Genomic DNA, 12,523 nt, shown 5'->3' with positions numbered 1-12,523 from the left:
GAGAAGAGAAGGCTAAGGAGAGACTTAATAAATGCCTTCAAGAGTTTTTATTAAAAGGAAGTTGGCCAGTTGCTTTCACTGTCCCCAGAGGGTCAGGCAAGAGGAAATTAAGCGGGAGATATTTTGTTGGACAAAAGGACAAGCGTCGTGACCGCCACGTTGTGAAAACACTGGAACAGGCTACCAAGACGGGTTGTGACGCCTTGGCCCCTGGAGACCTTTAAGAATAAAATGCACAACCATCTGTCCTGGATAGTTTAGTCATTCAGCTGCCTAGAAGCAGGGAATTGGACCAAGGGACCTCTTAGGAACTCTTTCAGCTCTCTGAATGGATAATCCCAAAGTCTTTCACATCAATAAGTAAATTTCATCTTCACCTCCTTCCCTTCATTCCCTGAACACTCTGCCTCTACTCCTCAGGTTTGCACTAAAAGAGGCAGAGGAGTTCAAGTCAGTGTGGCCTTGTGGAAAGAGCACAAACCTTGGAGTCAGAGGATCTGGGTTCCAAGCCCGGCTCTGCCACGAGTCTGCTGGGTGATCTTGGGCAAGTCATTTAACATCTCTGTGCCTCCATTACCTCATCTGTAAAATGGGGATGAAATGCTACTCCCTTTTGGACTGTAAGCACCACGTGGGAGAGGAACTGTGTCCAATCGAATCAACTTTTCATTCATTCATTCAATCGTATTTATTGAGCGCTTACTGTGTGCAGAGCACTGTACTAAGTGCTTGGGAAGTACAAGATGGCAACATGTAGAGATGGTCCCAACCCAACAACAGGCTCACAATCTTGTATCTACCCCAGCACTTAGAACAGTGCTGGGCACATAGTAAGCACTTAATGGGCATAATAATGAAAATCATAATAAAGCCAGGCTAGGAATGACCAACCTGTAATTGAAAGTGTGGCAACAACACTAGGCAATAAAATGTCTAGGTTATTATAATTAGAATTCATTCTGCTTACCTTCTTAAGGCCAAGACAGTTCAGGTCATGCTATGCAGGTTGAATATTGCCTCTCCGATGCTTTCTACACTCTCTGGTTCTCTTGTTTGATGTCAAGCCACACCTTGGCGATCTAGCCCCAGTCATGGTATCCTAAAATAGCTTCCAGTGGAAATTGTGTAGACAGGCTGGTAAAACAGGGCAGAGGGCGTGGCTGATGCTCAGAACAGGGAAATGGTGGAAGAACCTACCATTCTGCAGAGTGGCTGATGAGGAAGGAGGGAGGGAGGGAGCAGGAGAGGCCTGGTGAGGACCACAGGAAAGATTAGAAGGGAATGAAAATAGGATGCCCTCCCCCTCGACAGTCCTCAACAGCCCTCAACAACAGATCAACTACAAAGAGGAGGGCTGTTACAACTGAGTCCTATTTTCATTCCCTACTACTAATGGATGCTATAGGGAAACTGGGAAAACTGCAGATGTAGGCTCTTTTTTTGAGGTACTATACATGTCATGGCATCACGTGCTGCTGTTCTTACTGCATGGCTTGTTTTAAAATCCACCATGGTCTTCAGGCAGGAGGCCTTCCCCTTGGAAATCCTGGAAGCGGTGGCTCTCTCCAGGAGATGAAGAAGATGGCTTGGCTTCTCAGAGAGGAAGGTAGTGGGACTCAGTTACTTCGTGGGTCAGCTGGAGACCCAAAAGCCTTTGGACCAGAGCCACACCCCTTGCTCAGGGGCTGGGTTGTTTCATTCGGGCAGACCTTGTTTGTTGCAGTTCCCTGTGCTGCGGGTCCAGCCTACCCTAAGGCCTAACCTCCCTTTCTCTCCATTTCATTCCATTGGCTAAAGCTGGACAAGGGTGTTGGAAATCCAGGGTTCAGCCATCTTGATGATAAGGGAAAGTTCCCTAACAGAGGCCAGCAGCTCTCAGTTCACCCTGTAGGAAGCCCTGTGTAACCTCAGAAGGGGAAATCCATATTCCACCCATTCCCTCCAGGTCCCCACTCAAGAACCATCCTTTCATTTGACAGTCAGATTTCAGCGATCCTGAGCAGGGAGCCAGGAACTGTGATGAGCCTGTGATGAAGCAGAAGCAGGGAGGAGAAGTGTTTTCTGGGAGCTTTAATCCTTGCCCCACTTCCCTCCTTTGCCAGGAGTTGAGTAATTCAATTTAAGGAAGACCTGAGTTGGGTAGTGGGACATGCCTAGGAAGTCAAGGGTTAGGAAATCTATTCCATTGTAAATAGCTAACAGAGAAAGGCACAAGAAGTCTGAAGCATATGTTACTACCCTGAGAAGAGATGAAAAGAGACTCATGTGAGAGAGGAAAGACAAAGAAAAACAGGAGAGAGGGAGGGAGAGAGGGGGGGAGAGGGAGAGAGAAGGAGAAAGACAGAGAGTGAGAGAGAAAGCAGCTCTGTTTAATTTTCATTCCCTCCATCTCCCCCACACATCCTGGAAGTGGAACAGTCCAAGTGCAACAGCACAGCTCCCTAAATGCTGTAATTTCCACTATTCAAAGCACCTGGGTACGCAAAATTGTAGGGTTCAGAGAGTATGACTGGTCCCGCTACTTGATTGGCTGAGCAGGTCTAAGTGGCGTGCTGCTTCCAAGATATTTATCTATGGAGTGTGTGTGTCAATCTGCCCAGACCTTTATTTAACGAGCCTCAATTTTCCGGGAACACCTGGCCTACTGAGTGAAAAAAACGTAGCAAATCCAACCCCTGGGAGCTGAGAACTGTACAGTCTGTGGGTAGGTGGGAGTGTGTGTGTGTGTGTGTGTGTGTGTGTGTGTGTGTGTGTGTGTGTTTGCACATGTGTGTGTAACTTATTGCTATACAGCTACCAAATATAACATTACTAATCAGTGGACATCTGTAATGCCCTTGGAAGATGCCGAGCAACCAGACCTCTCCCCCTATATTTGATGGCCTTGACCGATGACCTGTATACGTCACTTATAGTTCCGATGTTCAGGTGGTGCTGGTGGGTGTGGCTATTCAATCCTGGTTCTAGATTCCACAACCTCAAATGATAGGTGGCTAACAAAACCGGCTCTGATCTCTGCTAGGGATCAAAGCCCCCAAGGTTATGCCCGACAGCCTCAGCCAGGCCGGGAGATCATTCCCGCTTCTCTGTTGGAAGCCTGAGGGATGCCCTGCCCCTGTGCCAGCTTCTGCATCCCATTCCCTGTGACTTCGAGTTCCCCCACTAGGCTGGGGATCTCTAGGGCAATGACTGGGTGATGCAGGTTCTAGGGCTTATGTCACTAAGTCGTGCAGTCATGGGGCCAAGGAGGGTTTCCTTCCAGTTCTCTCTGCCTTGCTGTCATCCTCCCTCTGGCCTGAAACTCTCCAACCCCTTCCTTCTCCCCCACCTTTTATATTTTGATTTATCTATAAATTATAAATATGTACATGAGTATTGTGGGGCTGAGGGTGGGGTGAATATCAATGCCTAAAGGGTACAGATCCAAGTGCAAGGGTAACAGATCCAAGATGTTTGAGTGCTCCAAAGTCAATGACAAGAAGCTTCTGTTTGATGCGGAGGTGGATTGAGATTGCTGAGGAGTGGGAAGATACGAAATGTTATTTTGGAAAAATGATTGAGGCAGCAGAGTGAAGTATGGATTGGAGGGGGAAGAGACAGGAGGCAGGGAGGTCAGCAGGGAGTCAGATGGAATAGTCAAGGATTAGTACTTGGCTCAGCATAGTACCAGTTTGAAACAGCATTGTCTAGTGGATAGAGCACAGGCGTGGGAATCAGAAGGACCTGGGTTCTAATTCTGACTCTGCAACTTGTCTGCTGGGAGACCTTAGGCAAGACTCTTCACTTCTCTGTGTGTCAGTTCCCTCATCTGTAAAATGGAGATTAAGATTGTGAGTCCAATGTGGGACAAAGACGGTGTCCAACCCAATTGGCTTGCATCCACCCCAGCACTTACTACAGTGCCTGTGACATAGTAAGTGCTTAACAAATACCTCAGTTATTTTTATTATCAGATGGAGTGGATTCTAGCAATATTGTGAAGGTATAACTGACAGGATTTGGTGACAGATTAAATATGTTGGTTGTACGAGAGGAATGAGTCAAGAATAATGTCGAGGTTATGGGCTTGTGAGATAAGGAGGATAGTGATGCTGTCTACAGGGATGGGAAAGACATGGGGAGCACAGAGTTTGAGTGGGACGATAAGGAGTTTTGTTTTGGACATGTTTAGTTGGAGGTGTCAACGGGACATCAAGGTTAGAAATGTCCTGAAGGCAAGAGGAAACATGGACTTCAAAACAAGGGAGAGGTCAGGGCCGAAGAGGTTAATTTGGGAATCCTCTGTGTAAAGAGGGCAGCTGAATTCATGAGCCATGACCAGAAGGGAGTTCTTTTGGTCAGCAGGTCTTCCCTGCTTCATCTCCACACTGGCCACCAAGGACGCTACCTGTGACCTCCGATGGTCTGAGTTTCAACAGATGGCTCCAAAATCCACTCTGGGGCTGAGTTGGTCAGCCCAAATAAGGGCCCAAATGCAATTGCCGTCAGCCACTCAAATTCACTAGGCTTCTACCACACACCAAGAGACTGGATGAGCTCAGTGCACAAACGGTGTAATGTTATATGTAAATGAACATTCTGTGTCAACAGCTCTGGGATTTTTTGGCATGAGACTGCAGCCCAGGGAGGGGTGGGCCCAAAGCTAGGGGATAGTACCCCTTGGGATGTGAGTCCCCTGACCCTTTTGTGGTGGGAGTGAACCATATATAATCTCCAGCTGTTCTTCATTTGCAAAGATGCTGCTGCTGATGGTAGGATCCTTTCCTTGTAAACCAGACTGTAAGACTCTAAGCTCTCTCTAGAAAGTAAGCTCCTCGTGGACAGGGATCATATCTACCAACTCTGGTATACAGTACTCTCTCAAGCGCTTGGTACAGTGCTCTGCGCACAGTCAATGCTCAATAAATATCACCGATTGTGACTAAGGCCGAGCGGGCTGGCGTGTGACCAACGCTTCCTCCTGCATTCTTTGCCCTTCCCAAAAGAACCTTTCTTGGGGGCTGCCTGCTAGGCTGCTGTTTCCATTACTGCAGTAGTCCTCGAAAAATCCACTGCTAAATCCCCACTGTCGACTGTGCTTCCGGGGTCTTTAGATAATTTATTCTGCCCTTCTGGCTTACACGTGCCCCCTCTCAGTTCACTAGACACCAACTACTTAGGTATCCTGCTGTCATCCAGGCTTCTCACATGTCCTACCCCGCAGAGAGATGTTGCCGAAGTATTATTTCAGTGCTGTGGTTCTGACTGTGTTCCAGGGTATCATTGTTGGCAGTCTTGTCCTTCCACCTGATGGTGAGGATGGTTTGTATATATGTTGCAGGTGAACCCCCTCTAGAAGCTGGATGCGTCTTCTGCAGTAGGTTCAGCTACTATAACCACATAAGAGTTTGGATGTCACCACAGACCAATAAACCTTCAACTTGGTATGGAGATTGATGTCCCTTTCCATACACTTTCCAGGCCCTTATTACAATGCTTTGCACACAATAAGCGCTCAATAAATATGATTGAATGAATGAATGAAATTGAACTGGGTTGCCCTCTTCTGGAAGTCCCGTTGGCCTTTTATGATTCTGTGAATTCTCTTTGCCTATCCACGCATCTTTGGACAGCGCACTGCTTAGGTAGAAGAATTTGGTGACAACTTTTAAGTTGCGGTCACTACCAGGTTAACTCTCATACCCTAGGCCAGCTTGAGGGGAAAAGGGTTTGATGCTGTCCTGAATCTCTGGTGAAAGCCAGACTCATCCTGCCTCCTGAATCAATCAGGTCATATTTACATTTGTTTGGTGTCTTGTTTTTAAAATCTCATGTATCTGTTCTGGCCCCATCAGTTTCTGTCATTTACATTGGCATGGGGAGGACTTACTGGGTGGCATTACAGCCCATTGGAAATGTGGACTGGGCTCTTGGATTTACCTTCCATTACTCTTTTCCTGGAAAATTCACTTGAGTCTAAAGAAGGAGATACAAAAAGCAGAATGGGCAGGAAAAGGCTTGTGTTTTGCTCTGGATTCAGCCACCAACTCTCTTGAGCATATCACTGAGGCTGTTTTCTGACTCACTTTCCTCATGGCTAAATGGTTTATTCCTTTCCTTCCCACCCCTCTCCTCCCACAGGGGCCCTGACATTCCCAACCCCTATAAGTAGAAGATACAGGGATGAGAAGCACAGTGAGTTGCAGGGTGGGATACCCCCTGAGAAGCCCCTGAGGACTGTGGTGCCACAGTTCCTTTCTGCATTGAGGTTCCCATTTCAGTTGATGGAATTAATAATAATAATATATTATTAATTATCAATGATATTATTATTATTATTATGGTGTTTGTTAAGCACTTACTACATGCCAAGCACTATTCTAAGCACCGGGGCAGATACAAGGTAATCAGGTTGTCCCATGTAGGGCTCACAGTCATAGTCCCCATTTTACAGATGAGGTAATTGAGGCACAGGGAAGTTAAGTGGCTTGCTCGAGGTCACACAGCAGACAAGTGGCCAAGCCAGGATTAGAACCCACGTCCTCTGACTCCCAAGCCTGTGCTCTTTCCACTAAACTACAATAGCTGGATGTTGGGAGGAAGGAGAAGGTATCTTGTCCCCTATGCTGGGCCACAGCCCTGCCTTGTCTCACTTTAGAGTTCTCCCAGGTGGTGGATGAGGCCAACCACCAGGGTGGCTCAAAATGGAAACCCAGCTGCCTCTCCTGTGCCCAGCTGGCATGGACACTGGCAGGGTTGGGGTGGGGGGCATTTCTCTAAGCAGAGAGAGTCAAGAAGCCATCCACCACCTTTGTACTGCAGGCGCCTTCTCCTTGCCCCTCCAGTTAGTCTGCTGGTAATGTTGGGGTCCACCCCGTCCTTGGGGGGCTCTGGGCCACGGCCAGGGCATGGAGCAGGAAGCCCTCCGGCCATGGATTGGGGTCTGGAGGACAGCTGAGTTGATGTGATTGGCTTTCTCCAAAATCCATATCATCCCAAGAGTAGCTGCATGCCTGAGGATGAGCAGTGGGATTAACTGCGCAAAGAAGGTGAGTGACTGGGATGAGAGGCATCCCCTGATCCCTATTTTGGGAGTCCCAAAGGAGTGGAAACTTCACCAGAGGATTGTGGTGTGTGCTCAGGCTAGGGTATGACAAGATCCAAAACCTCCAATGGCTACACACCTCAGATCCTCTTAACCATTGTATTCTCCCAAGTGCTTAGTACAATGTGAATGCTCAATAAATACAACTGATTGACTGACTGATTCAAGGCTTTCTACCACTTCTTCCCATCATTCATATCAGCGTTCTTTGTCTGCTATTCCTCTGTTGCCTCTTCACTCATCGCAAACTATGCTTTTTACTATACCTCACTCTCAGTTCTCCTCTCTCAAGCCTTTTGTTCACAGATCTCCCTCCCACCCTCCTCAAATCTGCCAGAATACCTACAGCTATCTCCATCTTCAAAGCCTTCTTCAAATCCAGTCTCCTCCAGGAAATTTTTCCTAATTAATTTCCAACATCCTAAATCGTACGAACCCAATAGCTACACCTAGCACTTATGGATTTATGTATGCTCAAGTGTACTTCCAATTATTATTCACTTAGTCCACCCTGATGTTTTGGCACTATTACCTGTTCCAGCCTGGTTCCTCCTCCTGCTCCCACTATTTATAAATGGAAGTAGTGAGATTTTATTAAGAGTTCACTGATGGCAATACACTTGTATCAAGCGCTTTGGAAACTATAGCCAGAGACACATTCCTTGCCTACAAGGAGCATACACTCTAATGGGGAAGACAAACAAAAATATTTTCACACTAAGTAAGCAGAATTCATGATTGTACAGTTGATTATACATACATAGACCAGCTGGGAGAAGGTATAGATAGATACATAAATATTAGAATGGACTGGTAGGTCACTGTGACATGAGATGGGGTTGAGAGTTAATTTATGATGTAAATTGGGGAGTCAATGCCTGTTCTCCCTCCTACTTAGACTGTGACCCCCATTTGTGGGAGGGGGACTGTGTCCAACCTGATTAACTTGTATCTACCCCAGTGCTTAGAAAAGTGCTTGACACATAGTAAGCATCGTCAGTATTTATTGAATGCTCACTACATTGTAATGACAAACATAATAATAACAATAATAATAATGACTACAATAATATGTTGCCAACTTGTACTTCCCAAGCGCTTAGTACAGTGCCCTGCACACAGTAAGCACTCAATAAATACGATTGATGATGATGATGATGATGATAATAATGATGGCCTCCCTCATTAGACTGTAAAAACCCTGAGGGCAGATTATATATCTTGCTTCTTGGGTCTCTCACAAGCATTATAGTACAGTGCTAGCCATATCATCATTCTGCCGCCAGTAGATGCTAATGAATATGATTGATTGAATGATTGATTGGGAGAGAGCTCAGCAGCAAGAAAGGCTTCCCACTGGAGTCTTGGGGGCTGCTGGGCCAGGCTGCCAGGGGGCAGGGAGCAATGCTGTGCCATTTGCCTGCCACGTGACCCCGATCAAATCACTTAACTTTTCTGGGCCTCGGTTTCCTCATCTGTACAATGGCAACTAAATACCTGTTCTTCCTCTTCCTAAGACTGTGAGCTCCTAAGTCCTGCCTAAGTGTGATGGGTCATGTAAGCTCGTGAGGGCAGGAAATGTGCCCGTTTATTGTTATCTTGCACTCTTCCAAGCGCTTAGTACAATGCTCTGCACACAGTAAGTGGTCAATAAATACGATTGAATGAATGTATTTACCCCCAACAATCAGTACGATGCTTGGCTCATGGTACGGTGCTCTGCACACGGTATGTGCTCAAAAAAGACGATTGATGATGATGATAAAGGCACCTTCCAAATACTATTATTATTCTGAGAACGAGAGGAAGGAACCGGCTTCTGCTTTTGTTCGAGCCTGCCGGCCCAGCGTCCGTGAGAGACCTAGTGAGAGAGACGCACCCTCTCTCTGTCCCGGCTTCCCGGTCCCCACTGGACCTTGGAGGAAGAACTGAACCTGCCACCCCCTACCCCTTCCACCTCCTTTCAAACGCCCACCCCTCCGCCCCTCCACCCTACCCTCCGCCGCTGGCCTCTCCTCCTTCTCCTCCTCTTGCCAGCTCTGATACCTTCAGCCTGCCGAGCCCAGGGACTGTGTGTGTGTGTGTGTGTGTGTGTGTGTGTGTGTGTGTGTGTGTGAACGTGTCTGTGTTTGCATGTGTGTTTGTGTGCTTGAGAGAAAGGAGTGTGTGGTGTGTGTGTGTGACAGAGACAGAAAGAGAAAAAAGAGAGTGTACGGTGTGTGTATGAGAGACAGAAGGAGAAGACAGTGTATGGTGTGTGTAAGAGAAAGACAGAGAGAGAGAGAGACAGAGAGGGTATGTGTGTGTGTTAGAGAGATAAGAGAGTGTATGGTGTGTGTGTGTGTGAGAGACAGAGAGAGAAGACAGTGTATGGTGTGTGTGAGAGTGGCAGAGAGAAAGAGAAGAGAGTGTATAGTGTGTGTGTGTGTTAGAGAGAAAAGAGAGTGTATGGTATGTGTAAGAGAGAGACAGAGAGAGAGAGGGGGTATGTGTGTGTGTGTTAGAGAGAAAAAAGAGTGCATGGTGTGTGTGTGTGTGTGTGTTAGAGAGAAAAGAGAGTGTACGGTGTGTGTGTGAGAGAGACAGAGAGAAGACAGTGTATGGTGTGTGTGAGAGTGGCAGAGAGAGAGAGAAGAGAGTGTATAGTGTGTGTGTGTGTGTTAGAGAGAAAAGAGAGTGTATGGTGTGTGTTTGTGTGTGTGTGTGTGTGTGTGAGAGAGAGAGAGAGAGAGAGAGAGAGGACAGTGTATGGTGTGTGTTTGAGAAAGACAAGAGAGAAGACAGTGTGCGGTGTGTGTGTGTGTGTGTGAGAGAGAGAGAGAGAGAGAGAGAGAGAGAGAGAGAGAAAGAGAGTGTCTGGTGTGGGGTGTGTGTGTGTGAGAGAGAGAGGGTGTGAGTGTGAGTGTGTGTGCGCGTGCCCATGTGCCTGGCTTCCAAAGAGGCTCGGCGGCGGCATCATCAGCGGCATCAGCAGCAGCAGCAGCAGCAGCAGCGGGCAGCAGCAGCAGCGGGCATCGGCGGGCTGGGCGGGCGGGCGGGCGGGCGGCGGGGGCTTTGCCATGCAGTTGCAGCAGGTCCCGGCTCACCCCAGCGGCCGGATGCCCCTGGTCTGGGTGCCCGCCGGCTCCAAAATCCTCTGCATCGAGGTAGGCTGCAGCGCCGGCCCCCCCGGGGCCCCGGCCCCCCGCTCTTTGTCTCCATCGGTCCGTGCGCCCGTCCGGCCCCCCACCCCGGCCCCCTCCCCGCCTCTTTTGTCTCTGGCGTTGGGCGGGGGACCCTGCTCTCGCCGCCGAGCCCCCCGCCCCCGGACCCCCGGATCCCCCCGGGGCGGGGGGGGGGGGGGCGCCCGGGGAGGGGCAGGCAGGGCGGACAGCTGACCCCGGGGGGGGAGGGGGGAGGCTGACCCTCGTGTGGGGGGAGGATGCTGACCCCGGGGAGGAGGGGATTGGGGGGATGCTGACCCCGCAGGGGATTGGGGGGATGCTGACCCTGCAGGGGAGGGGGCGGGATGCTGACCCTGGGGGGAGAGGGGAGGGGGGGGATGCTGAGCCTGGGGGGAGAGGGGAGGGGGGATGCTGACCCTGGAGGGGGGGGGATGCTGACCCTGCAGCGGAAGGGGCGGGATGCTGACCCTGGGGGGAGAGGGGAGGGGGGGATGCTGACCCTGGGGGGAGAAGGGAGGGGGGGATGCTGAGCCTGCAGGGGAGGGGGCGGGATGCCGACCCTGGCGGCCCCCGGCCGGGGGGAGGGGGAGGGAAGGTGGGGATGCTGACCCTGGGGGGGCGGGGAGAGGAGGGGAGGGGGCTGGTGACCCTGGGGGTGGGGAAGGGAAGGACGGGCAGCAATCAATCAATCAATCAATCAATCGTATTTATTGAGCGCTTACTGTGTGCAGAGCACTGGACGAAGCGCTTGGGACAGCAGGACGGTACCACTTGGTCTGGCCGCCCCCCGCCCACCCCGGGCCGTGCCATCCCGGCCGGGCCGCCGATCTCTCCCCCTCTCCTCCGCCCCCCTCCGTGCCCCATATGGGCCCTCCTCTCCGACCGCCGTGCCCCCCCCCCCCCCCACCATGGCACCGCCTCGCCCTCCCCCTGCCAGGCCCCCATCTTCCCCCAGCCCGCCGTGCCCCAGATTTCCCCCCTCCTCTTGGTGCCCACGCTCTGCCCCTCCTCCCTCCGTGCCCCCGATCTCCCCCGCCCCCCTGCCACGCCCATGATCGCCCCCTTTCCCCCGCCGTGCCCCCGCTCTCCCCCTGCCACGCCCACGATCGTCCCCCCCCTCCCCGCCCCCCGCCGTGCCCCCTTCCCTCCCAACTAGCAGCCCCTTTCCAGCCAGGGGGGGGATGGGGTGGACGCCTAGGCAGGGCTGGGGCTGCTGACCGTCGATCCCCCGCTGCTTCCCAGCTCCCCCCGGGGGCCTGTCACAGGTGGGTGGGTGGAGGTATGGATGTGGAGGCAGGTACGGATGAAGGGATGGATGGATGGTTGGTATGGATGAATAGATTCATTCATTCATTCAATCGTATTTACTGAGCGCTTTCTGTGTGCACAGCACTGTACTAAGCGCTTGGAAAGTATATTTCGGCAACAGAGACAATCCCTCCCAACAACGGGACCCGCCAGAGCACCCAGCTGGGCCCAGAACACAGGTTCCCCTCCAGAAAGCCCACCCTCCCCCTGCCCCCTCCCTTCACTCCCTTCCCCCGATGGCTGGGGCTGGAGCCGGGGAGGGATTTTTCCGGGGTTGGAGGCACTGCAGCTTCCTGTCACTCTCAAGGCTGTGATGCTGACCACCTCTCCACCCCCCACCAAGTCTCCCTCTGTCCCTGTGGTGTCCCTCTCCACGCCCTCACCCATTATTCCTACTCTGCCAGCTGCCTGCTCCACGCTTCTTCCACCTCCACCTGTCCCCCTCCTAGCCCATCTGCCCCTCTCTGCCCTCACTGGTCTGTGGTCCCTTTCTCCTGCAGCTATTCCCTTCTGGCACCTGCATACCTACAATAACAATAGTAATAATAATAATAATGGCATTTGTTAAGCACTTACTATGTGCAAAGCACTGTTCTAAGCGCTGGGGGGATACAATGTGATCAAGTTGCCCCACGTGGGGCTCACAGTCTTAATCCCCATTTTTACAGATGAGGTAACTGAGGCTCAGAGAAGTTAAGTGACTTGCCCAAGGTCACACAGCAGACTTGTGGTGGAGTCAGGATTCGAACCCATGACCTCTGACTCCAAAGCCTGGGCTCTTTCCACTGACCCACACTGCTTCTCGATGGCACAATGGCGCACATATACACAAGTGTACACGTGCGCACCCACACAAGCACACACACACACCTGTCCTCCCTCCAGCTAATTTCCAATGCACACTCACCCTCACTTCTCCCCCAGGAAGTTCCCCCTAACCCTTGGTTCCCCAGGATTGGTAGAAAGG

The 12,523-nt window shown here is 50.9% G+C and overlaps 1 protein-coding gene across 7 annotated transcripts in view; it reads left to right on the top strand.

The window, feature by feature from the left end:
• The window catches only part of CELF6 (CUGBP Elav-like family member 6), a 199,406-nt gene that overhangs the window by 78,135 nt on the left and 108,748 nt on the right, over positions 1 to 12,523 (top strand). The window contains exon 1 of one of the 7 annotated variants that reach the window (XM_038747443.1): positions 10,162 to 10,230. The exons of the other annotated variants lie outside the window; for them this stretch is intronic. Within the exon in view, the coding sequence (XP_038603371.1) occupies positions 10,183 to 10,230 (48 nt within the window). The 5' untranslated portion in view covers positions 10,162 to 10,182. Of the gene's footprint in view, positions 1 to 10,161; positions 10,231 to 12,523 lie in introns of those variants that run through there. 7 annotated transcript variants of the gene reach the window in all.

Source organism: Tachyglossus aculeatus, chromosome 5 (assembly GCF_015852505.1).
Source record: "Tachyglossus aculeatus isolate mTacAcu1 chromosome 5, mTacAcu1.pri, whole genome shotgun sequence".
Taxonomy (NCBI): Eukaryota; Metazoa; Chordata; class Mammalia; order Monotremata; family Tachyglossidae; genus Tachyglossus; species Tachyglossus aculeatus.
Note: the sequence above shows the minus strand (reverse complement) of the source record. Positions and strands in the feature narration are given on the sequence as shown.